The sequence below is a fragment of the Haliaeetus albicilla genome, chromosome 23, assembly GCF_947461875.1.
Source record: "Haliaeetus albicilla chromosome 23, bHalAlb1.1, whole genome shotgun sequence".
Taxonomy (NCBI): Eukaryota; Metazoa; Chordata; class Aves; order Accipitriformes; family Accipitridae; genus Haliaeetus; species Haliaeetus albicilla.
Window position 1 is genome coordinate 18,449,720 of NC_091505.1, and position 20,146 is coordinate 18,469,865.

Consider the following 20,146-nt stretch of genomic DNA (forward strand, 5'->3'; position numbering starts at 1 on the left):
GTTATATCATCACTGAAACAAAAAAGCTCTCCCCACACCTTACACCAGTGTTTGTGTCAGACTTAATATTTCTGGTGACATGAGAAAGAAATACTATTTTAATAAAACACTTTTATTTTAAAAGACACAGATCTCCCAGAAGTGGTGCAAAGAACATTCATGCAAAATTTGGGGTAACAGGAGAAAGCAATTGACTGAAATATTTTTGGCTAATAGTGACAGCTCAGCAACTGATGCCCATCATTAGAGAGAGAATAATACAAATGAATTGCGAGGAAGGACTCCAACCTGCTCACTTTGCCATTCCTGCAGACTCAATTGTGGCAGAATCCAGCCCTGAATTTTTCATCTTAAAATACATCTACCAGAAGTAGCATTATTTGTCTTGGCAGATACTGGAGCTTATGCAAAAAGTAGAAGGCTTACCATGTAGAATATGAGGCAGTAATGCAAAACACTCATGGAACAATAAGAGAAAATATTAAAAAATATAATTTAAAATAGCTTAATCTTATGTACACTGGACGAACAAGTTAAAGATATAGATACCTCATTAGTAATTTCATATTAGTAAACATGGCATTAGAAGAGACCATACCTTTGCTTTATCTGAAAAGGAAAACATTCTACTTATTTTTTTTCTGCTCTGCATGCATTTCATTTTCCAAAATGCAACCAGGCGTGCATTACATACAAACTTCATCCTGCTTCACTGAAGTACAGCTGTTATGAGCATTCTCTAGCGCTATGCAGAAGCCTTATGGAGTGAAAGGTGTTGGGGATAAGCCGAATCTGAGTCTAAGTGCCATATTTTCAGCAGAGTGCAGCTTCAGAAATGTTACTGGAAAGAACCAACTAGGAATTGATGCCGTTTAAGTAGCAAGCAACTTTGGGCAGCCAAAAAAAGGGCAGTGTGTAATGATGAGAGCTGAAACAAACAAACTTTATTTAAGAAAAAGCAGCGCCACTTCTTGTCTAGAATGATACTGTACATAGCTTATATTATAGTGTCCCGTGATAGCTGAATCAGACACTAACAGGCAAGCAAAGGGGGACATGGAGTGCATCACGCTTCCTGCATCAGTTGCACCGCACTGACACAGGCTAGAAAACACACAGCACACTCTAGGGACATACATGGAAAAATAAAAATAATAGAAACAAACAGAACATGGATCCATAGTGCCACAAACCTTCCGGCTCTGTGTTCTCTTTGAGGTGCACTTGCTTCAGTGGGCAGCAGAAGATTTCGTGACACTTAGCACGAAAAGGGGACTCTTTTTTCTTTAACTCCGCAGATTGGATCGAATCTTGCCGTAACATAATGTACTCCTGTGTGCCAGGGGGAGCGTCATCCATAACTGTGGTCACCACATAACAAAATGAACTCAAGTTAGAGCTTGAGGAAAGCAATCTAGAGAATTAAATCAACTACATAATGTCAGGGTGGGGGAAAGAAAGGAGAGAAAAAAATGTTTATAGGAAGGAAAATAAAATTTAAAGTGTAAAGTATCTTAGTCATGGTGGTAGAAGGGTGGGGAAAACATTTACTTCTATAAACAACACTTCTCATAAACATCAACACTTTATATTGGTTCATGCAGCTTTAATAAATAGTAGAATAATACCCTGCTCCAAAAAGCAACAAGGTTCTCTTCTATGTCTTTGCTTTATTCCCGTATAGCACCTATATCTATTCTCCATGCAGATTAAGAGAAAAAAAGCAAACAAAGCATGCTTTTATTGCCTAGCCACAGGCAATCTCTACATTAACATCAGGATGTAATCATTGCACAGCTGCAGGTAATGCAACATCAGTATATCTGTTCCCCAAAGTAAAAAGAACATGCCTTTATCAGGACATATAATTATACACATTTCCTTAGAGCAAGCACGATAATCCAATGACATTTGACTTGATCGTCATTTTCAATGGATAGAAGAGTAGATGTACAAAGAGAAAGCACATTAATCCTTTTGATGGTTTTCTTGTAAAACAGCAAGTCATTTTTTAAAGTTGATCTTATAAATCAATACTGCCATTAATAACATAAATTATATGCAGTCTGAAATGTTTTCTGAATGGGGTCAGACTATTAAACAGTATAAAGATAAAATATATAGCGTACAGAAAGCTCCAGCTACCTCAAAGTATTACATTACCAGAAAGAATTGGAACACTTTCCCACTATCTAAAAAATGAAGCCTTAATAACAGAGATAGTGAGATTCCTCAGCTTACAGCTTTAAGGCACAGATCATCTCTCAAGAACAAAAATTAAATGCTTTTTCAAAAGACAGTCTCTAACCACTACTAGTTATTTATAGTGTGATGCAGAGATATAAAACCACAGCCAAAACCAAGCTGAGATTCTCCAACCCTATGGCAAGAAAAAAAAAAAAAAATTCCAAGAATTAGGAAAGTAAAATTCCAACAATCAGGAAAGTAACTATTGATAGGCTAGCTTAAAACCACAGATGCACTAGCGCTACCTAAGTTTATATGGTTCTAGAAGTGCTGGCCAGTAATTCAAACAATTTAACTGTTTCCTAAATATCTGCCAGTGTATAATCATTTTTAAAAACTGTCAGATTTAAACATGGATCCCTTCAAACAAATGTTATCCTCTTGCATTTTCATGCACTTGATTTTTTTCTCTCCTATCAAGGATGGTACTAGTAAGAGTCATATCTAGGTGATAAATAAGTGATTCAACTTGATAGTCTTTCTTTTCACAGTGGGCAGTCACCTTCTTTCAAGACCTCATTAATCCACAGGAGACACTTTGCACCTTGGCTGTTATTGCTTCATTAGACTACACGCAGCATCAGTAACACACACTAATAATCCATATAAAGTGTCATTAAAAGGGATGCATGAGCTAATAGGAAAGCACAAGTGATTCAAAAAAGAGCAGCGGGTCAATGGAGCACAAGGTCTCGGTTGCCATGTAATTGCTCTCTTAACAATACTAGTTTTACTTTGGCTTGTTTGAAGAGTACGTATGTGTTCATGAAACACACGGACAGCCCTGAGACTGAAGGGCAATTGCTGGGAGTAATTACTACGAGTCAACACCCAAGATAAGCCAAAGACCAACAAGCCCTGATGGGTCAACTCCTCCAAAAAGACATCACGCAGCTGCTGCTGCTGGCGTCCGTGTAAAGCCACCAGCGAGCTGCGTGCACTGCCACTGACGTCAACCGTGTGGGAGCCCTGCGGCGCGTCCCTCTGACATTTACAGGGATAAAGGATAACGTGCACCGTGAAACATGAATAGCCAGCAGAAGAGTGAAATGCACAGCTACCTTCCGCCAGCAAGCTGGCTGATACACAGCAAAGCATGCCCCGCCGTCAAAACCTCAGCTTTGGGCAAAAGGCATGTCCCTGGGCTGACCCTCCGAGAGGCAGAGTCCCTCCTGGGGAGTCCTGTTCAAATGCAGGAGCTCAGAGAATTACCCACAAGGTTCAATACTGTGTGGTGCTGGACTGCTGCTTCAGTGAAAAAAAAAAGCAGAAATCAGGCCAGCAGCTGCTAAACAGGGTCTGCAGGGGAGAAGGAGCTACTTACCCAAACGTACGGCATAAAGACCTATTCTCCCAGCCACAAGAGCTGTTTGGCACTGGGCTATGATTTCTCAGCTTCTGTAAGCTCAGAGGGCTCATGCAGCATCGGCAAACCAACTCCACAGCCTGATTCCATTTGTCAAGTGTTTGGCAAATAGTTGCTTGACATCACTGGGTGGGTCCACCCTTATCTCAGGCAAGCTCACTAAGACAGGTGGAGAAGATATAATTTGTCCTTTACCAGTTACCTACACACTCATGTCATCACCTACACATATTTATTTAAATATGAATGAGCCACAAAGAGAATCACACCTTCAATGAGTGAAGAACATGCTGAAATCAACAAAAGCACCTCAGGTTACTAGAATCCAGGACAGCAGGTGTAAATGAGTCTTGGTTTTGAGGACCATCGTAGCACTGACATCTGGGGCAAACCCTAGGAACCACAGCTCTAATAAAGCCTTAATGCTGGAATGATGTATGGATAACTTAATTGATGTCAGTGTTCTGAAGGAACAGCTAAAACCTTTTCTTAACATGATGAATGGCTTCAAGTCAGGCTGAGAATTTATTACAAAACTAGGAACACCCCCTGACCTCAGTGCCTCCTTTTCCCTGCTATGATGACAGCCAGACATCCTCACGGAGCCACTGAAATCACAGCTACAGGACCTCAACTATGGGTGCCAAGAACCAGTCCACAGGGAAGTTTCAATAACACAGAATCTAATGTAAAAAGCTTTAAAAACCTGATGATGTCCATTTTTGATGACTAAAAATAATCAGTGCACAACCATGAAAGGATCATTATTAAACAACTGTGAACAAGCACTTTGGAAAAGGGAAAAACATCGCCAGGAATCTGCTATGATTTTGCTAATGGGATAAACCCCACTCTTATGAAAGAATCACACATACAACAAAGTAGGGGAGAACTAGTAAATTTTAGGGAATTAACAAAAATCTAAAGCAGTATTTACATAATGTGCTATATGGAGCAGAGGACATTGCTTGTACTCAACTGCTCCCTCCATTACAGACTCTGCTAATTGCAGGACCTAGGATACAATTACACTCCTCTGTGTAATGCAGAGATACACGAGCTAGCTTTAAATCAGCTAACTTGGGAGTAATCACAAGCCAGCACCAAGCTCAACAAGGGCAGCAGAAGACCCACGAGAAGCCTGGCAGATGCCCAGCTTCACTCCATCACATAGATGCTGTTCTCAAGAGCAGTTAGAAGAAACCTTCACTGAGGCACATCTACATTTCCTTGGCCACCTTCCTGAAGGCAGATGTGTAGTCATCCTGCCAGCCTCAGCCTTCAGCTATGCCTCTGTTGTTACACTTCAGCAGCTGCGCACCCTAACATATTCCCCATCCTCATGGGTGAAGGACCTCAGCAGTCTACATTTCCATCTTCCCATGAGTAAAAAAGGGACAAGACTTCATACGTCACGGACACAGGTCATTAAGACACTAGTAAAGAACTTGAATAATCCCAGTTGGAAGATGATAAATAAATACTTCATAGCTTTAAGAAAAAAAAAGAAAACAAACCCCAAACTCCTCCCCCCCCTAATTTGCTGGAGACCAAAACCACAGCAACTGTGTATACATGAGGAATTTGCTTAGCAGTTAGCATAAAATAGCTGCAGTAACTATTATGTTTCCTACATCAAGACATTCAACTTGCTAAGTACCACCCTGTAGCATATTCCTTAGTTTTAAAAAAATAATAATTACAATAATAAAAACTTACTGTCAACAAGCCAGTAGGAAAAGAATTCCTTCTTCCTATAAGCCTTACTGAGAGAGGAAAGAGATCTTTAGGATGACTGCTGGCACCAGGATGTTTTTCAAGATAAATTCAAACATGTTTACTTTATATAAACACACCAGCTAAACACTCTGCTGGTTTGTGTCTTTCTTTTATATCCAACTGCATTTCAGTCCCATCTAGAATTGCCAGAAACCATAACATCAACCCTGTCCATAGGCCTTGGCTTGGGTTCCAACTGAATAATCTTTGATATAATTCAGAGTTTAATAAAGCTGTAAGGAAGCATCTCCCCCCCCTCGGTTTTACATGGAGAGGCTTCAGCTCTGCTAGCTAAAGGCTGTAGCAACCTTAGGGTAAATACGTATTAATATCCAGGCAAAAGAAATCCTCATGTTCCTGTTAGACTGTTATTCTTGAATGCATGACACAATTTAACACAAAAATTGTATACTTCCACGGACCCATTCCCTCCTCGAATGACTTTTCAGGTCATTACCTGAAACATGAATTTCCTTCCTCCTTCTTCAGTTCCCTTACTTTTCTTAGTCTGGTTAGTTTTACATGCTGTGAGCCCCAGGATACTTACACTTGCAATAAATTAGCTTTTCTGGCATTTTGGAAGGACTAGAGTCAAAGCTCTACACTAGATCTTCAAGCCATGAAGAGCATTAGAGTGCCTCTTAAATCATGCATCCACAAAGTGAAGCAAATCCCCTCTCTTTGGCACAAGGGAGCAAGTTGTAAAAAAAAAAACCAAAACAAAACAACCCCACCCACCAACCTAAAAAAACCCCCCTACAACCAAACATTCCCCCCAGTACAACTCTTGAAAAATAAGAGCAGCAGCACATGCCTCACCACTGTGGCCTGCCAGACTCTGCTGTGAAACAAAGAGGCAATGCTCACCAAGCACCTCCTTCATCCTCTGCCTCCTCCACCCACAAAAGCAAAAGAAAGGTCTCAAGTGAAGTTACTCAGGCCCCTGAGGCTGTTTAGAGTTATGTAGGAAATGTTTTTTTCCTTTTAGGGAAAACATGAGGATATCAAGTTGTTGTTAGCTCCTTACAGGAGAAAATCTAAAAAAACCTCTCCAAAATAACTTGCTTCAAGTGATTGCCTGCAGGACAGAGAATGGGTAGGAAAGTGGGGTGTTTTTCTGTAATAACATTTTCCCAGTTCAAGCAACTGAGGAAAAGCTCTCAGGTATACATGTAATAACAATTCCCTTTGCTTCTTTTCATTACTGCTTTGTTTTCTCCCTAATTTATTCCAGTTGAAGATGTGGTTTTTGTAAGCCACCCGAACAACATAATGAACTCAGGGCACAAAAATACTTACAAGTTAATTAAAAAATAAAATAAAATTCTATTCTGGGGTTGTAATACACTCAAAACCTCTTAATGGCAACACAGTCTATCCATACCATTTCCCTATCCAGCTTTGCCAAAATCTCGATGAAGTATTCTTACCACACAGCCCCGGCACTTCTGTGTCACCCAGAAACCTTACTTTCAGCTTGCATCTGTGTGCTTGTAACTTTGAAGTCTGGTTGACTCTGACTTGCAGTTTTCACAATTAAGATAGATATCACAGGAAACACAAGCAGCCAAATTCTCTAATTTGTATTCACAGCAAGCCATTTCCGGAGTCCCTCCTTTTGCCCTTTCTCCCCAGTACACCACCAAAACCAGGCACCACATTAGAAATGCACCAGCTTATTCAAAATTAAAAAACCAAAAGAGCAAAAATACCTTCTGGAAGACATAACTTTTACCTTGGGTTTCTTTAGATGATATTTCAAAATTAAAACTCTGCTCAAAATGAACTCTCATTACATCTGGAGGCTGCTGCTGGACAGGGTCCGTGACGGATGACAGCCTGCCAGCGACACAACTCATTCACTCCTCTTACTGGGAAGCAGCGCCTGGTCTTTTGTTCTCAAACCAATACTATAAATTTCCTCTATGGCAACTGTTTCTCTGTGCTTATTTTTGAACTGATATTAAAAGGACAGTTTTATAGCGTGCACGAAGAGAGCATAAATTTTGAGATGGGCAACAGTTGTCCCTAAGAGCTCAGCTACTTACAGTTGTGGGGAAGCAAATTCCTTATCCAATAGAGGGCTTTTACTACTTGAACTAATGATTTTTCAAACTGCTGATCTAAATTAGATTGCAGTTGGTTATTTGGAATTGAGGCTTTTCGGATTCAACAGTATATGGTCTAAAAGCTCTTTTCTGTGTCTGGTGAGAGAGGGAGGATAAATTCCTATTTATGGCATAAATGTCACTCGAATATTAAAAATTCACCATTGATGTGCAAGTAATAATCCTTATGGCAAAGCCAACAATCCAGCTCCTCTGTGATTACCATGCAAGGCAGAGATTCCCTAACACTTACATAGGCAGCAGCAGCCTGGACCTCAGCATTTACCCAGCCCCTGAGGAAGGTTCCCCATCCCGCATCAAATATCGGTTTTGTTTGTTGTATCGGTTTTTGTTACCCCAGCAGCAGCCGCAGCCAACCACGCTAGCTTGAATCTCATCCAAACAGCCCGAAACTGCTGCAGTCACAGCAGAGGCTGCAGCATAAGCACCTCCAAAGGTTTCTGCCAAATCCTAAACCTACTTGGAGGCCTCATACCTAGACAGAAATGAAGCAGTGAACAGAAATCCCCTCTGTAAAACACTGCGGGAGGAGATGGAGTGCCACAGTCCTACGCCCATGGCTTGGTCAAGCACATCCAAAGCAGAACGTCCAATCTGGCTCAAGTGCGACACCTTTCCCCTCAATAAAATAGGAACAAACTTCACTTAAGTCTGTTCCAGTTCATGCACATGCGGATTTCTTCTCTCTAAAACAGCACTACTCCTTCTTTAGATGGATCATTGGTAGTTATTCCACAGTCCCTTGCTACACACTCAATAAAATCCTTATTAGAGAACCAGGAACAAAATGATGCGGTTGAAACCTGCTTTAGGCAAAACATTTAATTCTGAATTAATTCTTAAGGTTTGCACAGCCCTGCCTTCACCCTCCAAATCAAAGAATTTCACTGATGATTTCAGATAGTGTTTTTATTTTTTATTTGAAACTACTTTCCATTTTGAAATATCTTCATTTTTAAAATAAGCAGCTATTGTCTTGCAATCAAAATTGAAAGCCTACAGCCCTTTTGAACACATTTCTTTCAATATGTGTAGGAATTTCTAAACTTTTTGATCTGCTGACAAATTCTGAGATATGCTCTGTTTGGGTCAACCACATAGAACAATTTTTTAGATCTTCCAAAAATATTTGCACAGAACACTCCCTCTTGACCTAAAAGAGTAATTGGATTAACTGCTAGCAGTAATAGGCTGTTATCCTCTAAAAAGACTAGCCAAGATAAGGCTGCGTTTAGATCCTTGTGCATAGTAAAGACAATGACATCCAACATCAAAAATCTGTTGATAAGTTCTGCTAAGAATGCATCTCCTCTTTCCCCTGTGGAAAGAGCACTAACATTTCTGTACATAGAATCATAGAATGGTTTGGGTTGGAAGGGACCTTAAAGATCATCCAGTTCCAACCCCCCTGCCAAGGGCAGGGACACCTTCCACTAGACCAGGTTGCTCAAAGCCCCACCCAACCCAGCCTTGAGCACTGCCAGGGATGGGGCATCCACAACTTCTCTGGGCAACATGTTCCAGTGCCTCACCACCCTCACAGTGAAAATTTTTTTCTAATACCTAAACTATATCTACCCTCTTTCAGCTTAAAACTTTACCCCTCGTCCTATCACTACGCTCCCTGATAAAGAGTCCCTCCCCATCTTTCCTGAAGGCCCCTTTAGGTATTGGAAGGCTGCGATAGGGTCTCCCTGGAGCCTTCTCTTCTCCAGGCTGAACAACCCCAACTCTCCCAGCCTGTCTTCACAGGAGAGGTGCTCCAGCCCTCTGATCATCTTCGTGGCCCTCTGGACTCTCTCCAATAGGCCCATGTCCTTCTTACGTTGAGGGTCCAAGAGCTGAAGGCAGTACTCCAAGTGGGGTCTCACAAGAGCGGAGCAGAGGGGCAGAATCACCTCCCTCAACCTTCTGGTCACACTTCTTTTGATGCAGCCCAGGATACGGTTGGCTTTCTGGGCTGCAAGCACACATTGCTGGGCCATGTTGAGCTTCTCATCAACCAACATCCCCAAGGGCTGCTCTCAATCCACTCATTGCCCAGCCTGTATTATGCTTACGATTGCCCCAACCCATGTGCAGGACCTTGCACTCAGCCTTGTTGAACTTCATGAGGTTCACGCGGGCCCACCTCTCAAGACCATCAAGGTCCCTCTGGACGGCATCCCTTCCCTCCAACGGCATCCCTTCCCTCCAATATGTTGACTGCACCTCACAGCTTGGTGTCATCAGCAAACTTGCTGAGGGTGCACTCAATCCCACTGTCCATATCGCCAGCAAAGATGTTAAACAGCCTTATTTCCTAGCTATTCCGGGCACCCATCTACTACCAAACAGCCTTTGATTAACTCTAATCTGGCCACTATTAAGCGATGCAGCTGCCTATAACCGTGATCTTACTGTGCCCACATACAAGAGCATGGTTTGAGAACTGCAGTTTCCTCTTCAGATGCTGCTAGGCAGTGCTGTCAGCCTTCTGCATCTGAGCCGTGACAAAGAGGAGATCCACACTCCTGCTCATCGAGGGCTAAGTAACATCCACAATTTACTCTCCATTGTGCAGACCCACCGCCTTTCCCTTCCCAGCCACCAGGATCTGCGGTTTTGCTATGCAAGACATGTGCCCACTCTTATTTAACTCTGCAGCTCAGTTCACCGCTTTGCCATGCTTGCCACTGAATGAATAAATATTGCTTCCCTGCCTACTCTGAGTGCCTTTCTGCTTTTCCCATCTGCTAAAATAAACGCAAGCTGGCTGCTTTCCAAACAGGTGGGTTGCTCCATGCACCACAGCAGACAAGATAGTAATTTACAGCGTACTATTCATTTTTCTGGAGTGCGCGTATCAAGAGCAACAGGCACACAGACCAGCGCACGGCAGAGCTGTAAGCACACCAGAGTGTTATCAGGGACACTTCATGGAGAAGTAGGGGCTGGCTCAAGGGAGGATGCTGAAACGGCAGGACTTGCTTGGCCAGCTTCAGAAGATAACTCATCCAAACTGCACAGCCAACAAAAGATGTTGCATCTTCAGATCAAGTTCTGGCTGCCACCTAACGCACCAGCATGCAGCTTGTGGATCAAGTGTTCCTCTTTCTGCTCCAAAGACACAAGGAAGGGAGCGTTGTAGATGACATGAGGAGATGAAAGGCAACCCCAGATGGAAACGAGAGCTTGCTCACAGCCCTCACTCACCCCTATCTACCACAAAACCCACTCTGACCAGCTCAATGCAGAGAGTACCTCGGAGTCACACAATACACAACAGTGAATTTACTTTTCCCTCCATTGAGAAAGTTAGGGAGAAAAAGCAAGGAATGTCGCTGTTTCTAAGAGAATATCCTTGCAGTGTGGTAAAAATCAGGCAAGCAGAGGAGGAGGTGGCAAGAGGACTGTTAGAAAGGTCCAGGCATGAGTGGGAAGCTAACAGTTTTTGAGAGAGCTACAGTTCACTACTTATGAAATATTAGAATGCTCTTGTGTAATGTAACATTAATAAGAATTTAATTATTAATCTAGCCCTATTTGGAGATAGGAGAATAGTTTCAAATGACACAGGAAGTCAAGAGAAGTGGGAATGCCTGTAGCTTTTTTCTTCCTATTTATAGAGCATCTATTCACAACAGCAGGGCTACAAAAGGAGGCAAACTTCCCTAGCACTGAGGAGAAAAGTAAAACAAAACCACAAAGAAAGAACTAATAGAAATCAGAATCAATAGAAATCAGAACCATCTTGGAAGAGCAAAACAAAGAATAGTAGCCTGCAAAAGGCAACAAAATCATCAAATACAAAATCATCAAAAACTGCATCCTTCTCGGAAATCTGAAAGAAGGATCAGCCGTACCTCTTGGGAACAGGAGCTGCGCAGCAGTACAATAGCCTAGGACTCTGTTTCAGAGACTCTCCACTGCTGCAGCCCTTGAGCATTTTGCTTGAAAGAAGGGGACAAGAACAGAAGCACCATTCATGAAAGGACAGGTGACACCTTCCAATTATTTGCCTCATTTACTGGGGATTAACAAAAAGGAGGAGGCAAGAAATAGAGTGTTTTAAAATTCAAACTCATTACAGAAAGAGCTGTTCTGAGAAATGGCCTCAGAGGAAATCTTTCAAAGCAAAGCACAGAAAACTAATCAGCAGGAGCAAAAAACCTCAGTGTGCCACTGAGAGGTGTGCACTGTGTTCCCAGGGCCCTGGGAAGCGGCAGACCCTGTATGCTGCTCTGATTCGGCAGCGCTGCCCAAAGGGGTGAGTGGCACCGACCAGAGCTATGTACACAGCTGCTGGATGAACAGCAGAAAAATCCTTTCAGAAAAGAAAAGGAAAAAAAAATTAATTTAACCTGAAACTAACATTCCACTTCATTTTAAGAGTGGAAATAATTTTCAACAGGTTAAAGATTAAGCTTCTATAAACTGGGTCTCTGTACATACAAACACACATGTACACAAAACATTTCATTTTTAAAAGAGTCAAATGAAAGGCCGCAACATTTTCTCATATTCTTTTCTTGGACTAAAGCTTTAGTTAAATTCACCTCCATCCACAAGTGATTTCTGCGACCCCAAATTTTTTTCCAGCAAGTTCCAGCACCCTGAAAAATACTATTCAACGGTAGTCTCAATGGAGTTATCCACATGACCAAGAGAAACCTCTGCCTACACTGTCAGTTCTATTTAGCAGTGTATTACCTACTGAAGAAGCCACTGCTGGAACAGCTTTCCCCAGCCAGCAACTCTCAAACAGCCAGGTTGCCAACACTGTGACTGAATAACGCACCTCAAATAATTTGACAATTAGCCAGCTTTCCCCCTTCCCCCGCATCTAGCCCATGAAGTGTTAAGTCATTATATACACTTGAACAGGGTATTGATTGAGAATGATGTGCAACAGTACTCACAATACTGCATTTCCCTCCCCTCTTCCTGAAATAAAAGGACCACATTTCAGAAGCATTCACTTGACACAGGTTTAGCAACCATACTTGAAAATATTTTTTCCCCTCTCTACACTTATGTAAATCCCTTCGGACATTACTGTGGTGGCTTGACCCCGGCTGGATGCCAGGTGCCCACCAAAGCTGCTCTATCACTCCCCCTCCTCACCTGGACAGGGGAGAGAAAATATAACAAAGGGCTTGTGGGTCAAGATAAGGACAGGAGAGATCACTCACCAACTACCATCATGGGCAAAACAGACTCAGCTTGGGGAAAATTAACTCAATTTATTACCAATCAACCAGAGTAGGGTAATGAGAAATAAAACCAAATCTCAGAACACCTTCCCTCCACCCCTCCCTTCTTCCCAGGCACAACTTCACTCCCGGATTCTCTACCAAACCCCCCAGCGGCACAGGGGGACGGGGAATGGGGTTTACGGTCAGTTCATCACTTGTTATTTTCTGCCGCTTCATCCTCCTCAGGGGCAGGACTCATCACACTCTTTCCCTGCTCCGGCGTGGGGTCCCTCCCAAGGGAGACAGTCCTCCACAAGCTTCTCCAATGTGGGTCCTTCCCATGGGCTGCAGTCCTTCAGGCACAGACTGCTCCAGTGTGGGTCCCCCGCGGGGTCACAAGTCCTGCCAGAAAACCTGCTCCAGCGCGGGCTCCTCTCTGCACAGATCCGCAGGTCCTGCCAGGAGCCTGCTCCAGCGTGGGCTTCCCACAGGATCATGGCCTCCTTCAGGAACCCACCTGCTCTGGCGTGGGGTCCTCCCAGGGCTGCAGGTGGAGATCTGCTCCACCGTGGACCTCCCTGGGCTGCAGGGGGACAGCCTGCCTCACCATGGTCTTCACCACGGGCTGCAGGGGAATCTCTGCTCCAGCGCCTGGAGCATCTCCTCCCCCTCCTTCTGCACTGACCTGGGGGTCTGCAGGGTTGTTTCTCTTACATGTTCTCACTCCTCTCTCTGGCTGCCGTTTCTGTCTGTCCCAGCAACTTTTTTCCTTCTTAAAAACGTTCTCCCAGAGGCGCTACCACTATCACTGATTGGCTCGGCCTTGGCCGGCAGCAGGTCCGTCTTAGAGCCAGTTGGTATTGGCTCTGTCGGACACAGGGGAAGCTTCCAGCAGCTTCTCACAGAAACCACCCCTGTAACCTGCCCCCCCGCCCCAAACCTTGCCACACAAAGCCAATACAATTACATAAATTCACATGCAATTATGCTATCACTGTTATACAGTGTAGCTACAATGCACTTGCTGCATATACACAGAGGGGTTTCGCTTTTCACTGTTAATCAATTTAATCAGCACCGAGCCAAATTAGCAGAAGATGAAACTACCTGTTTTCCTGTTACTGTCCACCTCAATGATCATGCTTATAGAGTCGAGCTACATGTTCTGTATATTGAGATCGTTCTCAACTACTGTCGAAACAACTACCCAACAACTTTCTTTTGTACAGTACCGTGGTACTTCCACGTAGTGGGCAGCACGAACGCTACGTACTAACAGCCTAACTGCACCAGAATTAAAGTCATGCTTTATGAAAATGATTGTAAGTGGTGTATTATTATTTTATGTTGAAAGAGGTATCTTTCAATTCATCGAGACAGCTGCTAAAAAGACACGGCAAGAGAGATGACCAGCGCTGGGTCACAGACAGCAGGAAGGATTTCACTACCTTGCTGTGAACAGCAAATGTGCAGCGACTTGGCTAACGACACCGACCTGACAGATCAGGGAGCACGCGAGGAGGACTTTCACTGCCCATTTATTCCAGCTCAAACAGACAGAAGCTCACAGCAGAAATTGGAGCTAACCTCACCTCAGCAAGCATGAAGCTACCAGCTTCTCCCTCTCCAAATGGATTCTGCAGGGAGATGTCTCGGCAGCCCTCCTCTCCTCCCTGCCCTGCGGGTGGGCGGTGGGTGAGCAGGACCTTCTTGGCTCCCCAAAATGGAGAAGCCAACCTACCCCATGTACACGCAGCCCGGTGCTGGTACCGAGACGGGCTGCGTAAGCACAACGTTACAAGATTTTCTTGTTCCTCCCACTATTTTAAGCTGCCTTCGCTCAGATAGGAGCACCGATGCCACACAGTCGCTCAATTCACTGGGCAGGTGTGTAAGCAGCGAGGGAAGATAAACCAAGAAATCTGCCACTGGTGTAGCTTAGAGTACATTTGCAGTGATGTCCACGTGCCCCCAGGTGCATTGAGAGGGCTGTGCACACAACCTGGAACACAAAAGCGCTGGCACTCTAGAGTAAAGCCTGATCCAAAAGGAATTTCAATAATACGTGTTTGCATACTAGCAAAAAAGAGTTAAAAAACCAAGAGGTACCGTGCTTAAGCCAAACTGTAAATAACTCAGATGAGCGACTCTGGCCCAGCAGATCGCTGGTCTGCTCAAAACAGTCCAGCCAAGGCCAACGTATCTTGCAGTTGCTCATGACCGAGTGACATGTTGTCACTAATGGGAAGGGCATAGTAACAGGGTCGTAGAAAAGAAGTAATTTTTAAATCTTTTACAAACCAGCACACATTTCCACACAATTTAGCGTGAAATTCAGATGTTGCTACAGGTGATCTCCATGCTCAGGTGGCTGTCGCTCCCTAAGCTTGCACAGCTACCATCCGCTGCCAGCCACGGGAGACGGCTCTGCAGCAGGAACTTCTACAAGGCACATAAACATGCACTCATAAATGCTCAAGATGCAATACACTACTTGGAATTAACTTTTCCAGAAATCAAAAGGCAAAAAGATCAAATAAGGCTGTTCTGTTAAAGCAGAAATAACAGTGGAGTTTATTGCCTTTATATATATTTTTTACACTACATTGCATAACATGCTCACATTGGTGTTCAGCACTGTAAATGACATAAAAAATAACCCAAGGCAGCAAGCACAGCAGAGCTCTAAGAAAAAAATCATCACATTTCACATTCCAGTGCATGAAGTGAATACTGCAGTCCTCTAGCTTGTAACAGTACAGCAAAGTTAGCAAAGAAAAATATCTTTCTTAGGAAAAAGATACTGTTTCGATACTGAGATATAAATTAGCTTCTAGTGTTTAGGATTTAATAAGTGGTCTTTATTTTAGTAGAAGAAAAAGACGCTCTTTTCAAACTAAGGACATTGCATACTGCAGACTGAAGTTGGGGAGCTGCTTCTGGGGATACCTCAATCACTTTTTGTACCGCTTTGAAACTATCCATATTAGAGACAATTCACTATTTCATATCATTATCGTATTTATGCCTACTGGACCTTTACATCGCTCAAAATAAATTAAAACATTTATTCTGGAAGTTGGTTCAAAAATTTTAAAACATGGAAAGGACTTTTTGTTGCTGTAAATGTCTGGAACTTGTAGATTCATAGCAGCTCCAGTTAAACAGGGAAAAAAAAAAATCAAGAAAAGCTTCAGAGCAATTTGCAGTAGCTGAATATTTGGCCCATACAACTGTCAAAACAAGTGCTCGAATACGTAGGTCCTGCAAACACTCATTACTGAGCATTGTGCTGCTCTGGACAGTTCAATTTTGCAAACTGTGTGCTCAGCAGTATTTGCACAGTTCCTAATCGCCAGTGGTAGGAGTCTTTCTATTGCACCTTGCCCTGTATGCCACATAAGCGCTTACAGTATTTTTAATTTTAGCCCCCACAACTCCACTTGCATCTTAAGTGACTGCTGGAGAACACAAATTTTTAACATGTTCTCACAGAATTCACTTAAGAAATGAGGTCTTTGCAGGTTGAAAACAAAGCTACCCTTCCTTTTACTTTTAAATCTACTAATCTGTAATTTCCATGTTACCAACTCTGCTCCTGAACTGAAATCCTAAAGAGATTTTTGCAAAACTTTATTAGCATTTTAGTCCGCCTTTAGCTATTCATTTCACACCAGATACACAATTGACAGGGGCTAATTTGCTCACTGTCCTATGCGCAGCTTATCCCCGCACTAAGGAGAAGGGGATAAAGGCTGCAGATGACAGACATGCTATCCCACCCCCCCAAGCCCCTGTCTGCAACAGGTCCTACCTGTCACTGCCTTGGTCTTTTGGGGATCAAACCCACATGAAGCCCTCTCTGGAAGGAAGAAGACAGTGACTTTGAGCTGCTTCTCCTTGCCCTGAGCTGTCATGCAGATGTGGGATTGAGGCTGTCCTGGGTGCCTGTGGATCTCCAGGCTGCTAAACACAATGATCAGAGATGACTCACTGTCACTCTCACATACATTAAATGATTCTGTCAATCTTCCGACTTGAATTATTGCTGTAATTGTTGTGTCTCACAGCTGAGGAGCTGACACTAGGGCTGACTCAACCACCGGAGAGCTCCCACAGCCGTGCTGGGTCATGCTGCTTGCGATGCTGGGGTTCAGACCTTGCCCTTACCCATCAGAAGTCATTCTCTCCCACCAGGTAAGACAACGAAAGAGAACTTCCCTCGGCCATATCTGACAGATCTGCGCTGAAGTTTCTCTCCAGGAATGCTTTGCATATCATATATTAATAGAGTCTGACTAACAGCTTTAGCTTCACATCATGTCTAGACAAAGTGTCCCGCTGTGGGCAGTTGCCTGGAAGGGCACTTGAAATAGCTGTGGGTGAACAAAACAGAAACTGTGTGGAGAGCTGACACATTGTATGTTCGCTGCATCTCATTTATTTATTCTCAGATAAGTGAAAATAATGGGAATCTGGCTGAAGTTTTAGGCAGAAAGAGGCCAAAGCCCCAATATTCATTCTTTTCAACAGATGTCCACCACCCAACCACCCAGAACAAAGGAAATAGCCAGATGACCAGAAGTGAAGTAATTAAAAGTTCCACAGAAGCTTTTTGAGGGTAAAAACGTAAACAGGCACAAGTTGCATAAACAAGATGTTTCATCAAGTGCTCTCCAGTGCGGAATTGCTCTCCTGAGCCAGCTCTCTCCTGAGCCCAGGTGTACTCAGCAGTGTCCCGCTGCACCCTGACTGCTCCCTGACCATACAACTTTCAGCCAAGCGTTAACCAAAGCTCCTTAGCACCACATACTCCATGCAGGAAAGGGCCTGTCAACACACAGCATAAAAGCACCAAATTGCAGCCACAGTAAACTGACGCTGGAAACAAAGAATAATGGCAAAGTATTTATAGCCCACTAGAGAGTCTCTACCACTTCTCAGCAACCGCAGGAGTCTGCTTGCCCTTGCCACATTTCTTGTTGGGTGAACGCTGCATCTAGATATAGAATTGCATCACTGCTTTCCTTCATTTAAATTATCTATTTAAATTGAACGCATTTAGCTCCCTTTCAGCGCCTTTTATTATCCTCAAACATGCTGTGGCACAATTACAGCTTTAAATATTTACTTGACGTTATCGTGCATCTGGCAAACGTACTCTGATACTCCCAAGTAAGTCCCATGCAGGATTAAGTTATCCACTGGTCTTTGCACAGTTGCGATGGATCCCATTTATTCTACCACTGCAATTCCCTCTGAAAGAGGCCTGCAAAGTCTAAGGAGTTTTCCAATGATTATGACAGATGAGATTTGAGGAAACCAAACTGATTTCTAAGTTTCTACAGAAGTTAAGTCTTTTTTCCTCCATTAGGATTTCTCAGTTTCTATGCTATTCAAACCCATAGAAAGCCTGACTATTATTCTGTTAGTGCTGTCAGTTTGTATGCATCTTCTCAGTTTGTTCTCTTTCTTATTGTTAATTATCTATTTCATATTGCAAATTCCCATTTTTAAGATAAGGTGCTGTTGTCACAATAGTCCTGTAAGTGAATCATTATAATTATAATGCATTCATAAATAACACATTACAAGACTTAAAATAAATATTTTTTACAGCTGTTGCAACCCAATTGGCCTACGTGTAATAGAAGTTGTGCACCCATGAAATTAAACTGAATAAAAAATTAATTTTCAAAGGCTTAGTTCTCTGAAAAAGTTATTGCCTCCAATTCTTTTTGGTCAATGTTATTTTCTTTTTGATCCTAAAATAGAAATTAGAATACTAAAATAAATAAAATGACAGCCTCTGGGTAGAGAACTGAAGTAATGGATGGCAACCAAATTCTGCTAAAGGCCAGACAATCACAGTGGTGGGAAGGAGAGAGGAAAGGGAAGGAGGGAGGAGAAAAGAAAACACACAGGTATCTGCTAATGAACCTGTGGCAGGATAACAGCATTCTCAGACAAGTCTTCAGTAAAACTTTCTAGAGTCAACTTCTCCATGAATTTCTTCAGGGTTCACAGGCTGTTTCCTGGGGACCTGGTTAGTGTTTCAGAGATCCAAGCAGCAGCCCATAAGCCGGCCCAGGAGCTCCAGGAGACTAGAGTCACCTGTTGGCCTGGCAGCTCCTCAAGCCCTAGAGTCCACCCCAGCTCTGCATCCTTTGCAGTGACCCTGCAAACCCAGTGTGGGCAGAGCCAGTGCCAGGGGAGAAGCAATACAGCCCTTGACCATGTCCTTTTCTCCCCAGAGGCAAGGTCAGGTAGGAGGAAAGGGACCACAGGAGAAGTTTTCTCTCTCTTCTGCACAGGGCAAGAGCAGAAAGGTCTACATAGATCTGTGACCATAATCTCATGAGTTGGGAGAGGGCGTGAGAGGCTGGTAGGATGACACACGCAATTTATCCTCACTGCTGGCAGCAACACACCCACACTGGAAGCTAGCAACCTAAAGGGCCTCAAAAGCAATGGGACACATCTTAAAAATGAGAATTAAAAAGCAAGGTCCTGACCATCAATGATCTCCACCTGTTTTTAGAACAGGGAGGGCAAAATACCAAGTATAGTTCATCACTAATTGCATCTCCACTTTCCTCCCTCCTGGAAGAGACAGCAAATGCAACTGTGCTTTGATTTGATGTCACCAAGCCTTTTGCAATTAATTCAGTCGTGCTCTCAAAGAACCCTCTGATAACAGAGAGCTCTGCGCAGACCCCTGGGTACATCCAAACAGGCTGGACTGACATTTGCAAAGGCTACAGCAAGCGCCCATTGTTGTGCTCTTCTTTCTGCCTTTGCACAGGTTTCCATGTCCATAGATAACACACACTTAATCGCTCACCTCCTTCTGGTAATCACCCCCCATCCCGCTGAGGACACATACCTAATAAGCAACAGTAACAAACAAAATCCGACTTCATTGTAAGCTTCGGTTGGATTTTCACAGCCCCGTGAAAGGCAACAGGACTTTAATTTGATCTCAAAGCCCATAGCTAAGTTAAGGAAATCTAACTGATTACAACCACAACGAAGGCCAGACACCTCTGGTGCAGAACAGTCGGGAACTGGGTGTCCTACGGTGCCAGACTGACCGGCGCAAAGAGTCTGCACGACCTCCCTCCTTCCAGGGATTCAACATGGATGCTCCAGCACACAAAGTCAGGAGAACATTTTAAACATTTCTATCACCCCTTCTGCTCCAATCCAACTTGAAAGGACTAAAGAGTACCCTTGCTTTCTCCACACTCCCCTTGCACCTAACTTCTCTCTCTCAGGTACGTCACTGTAGGAACCACCCTGCCGTACCCCCAACAGCACATGCTGCAGGTAGACTCTGCTCCACGTGCATTCCTACAACACTGCACAGACTTATTTTTTTCCATTTGTTTGCCATGAAGAAACTCGGCCAACACCAAAATGGAGAGTGGGAGTTGCCCAAGAACAAT

The 20,146-nt window shown here is 43.4% G+C and overlaps 1 protein-coding gene across 4 annotated transcripts in view; it reads right to left on the bottom strand.

Moving 5' to 3' along the window:
- Window positions 1-20,146, bottom strand: part of FGF13 (fibroblast growth factor 13) — a 264,504-nt gene that overhangs the window by 119,387 nt on the left and 124,971 nt on the right. For 3 of the 4 annotated variants that reach the window (XM_069811472.1, XM_069811471.1, XM_069811468.1), the window contains one exon: window positions 1,194-1,361. The exons of the other annotated variant lie outside the window; for it this stretch is intronic. In XM_069811472.1, the coding sequence (XP_069667573.1) occupies window positions 1,194-1,359 (166 nt within the window). In that variant the 5' untranslated portion in view covers window positions 1,360-1,361. The remainder of the gene's footprint in view (window positions 1-1,193; window positions 1,362-20,146) is intronic. 4 annotated transcript variants of the gene reach the window in all.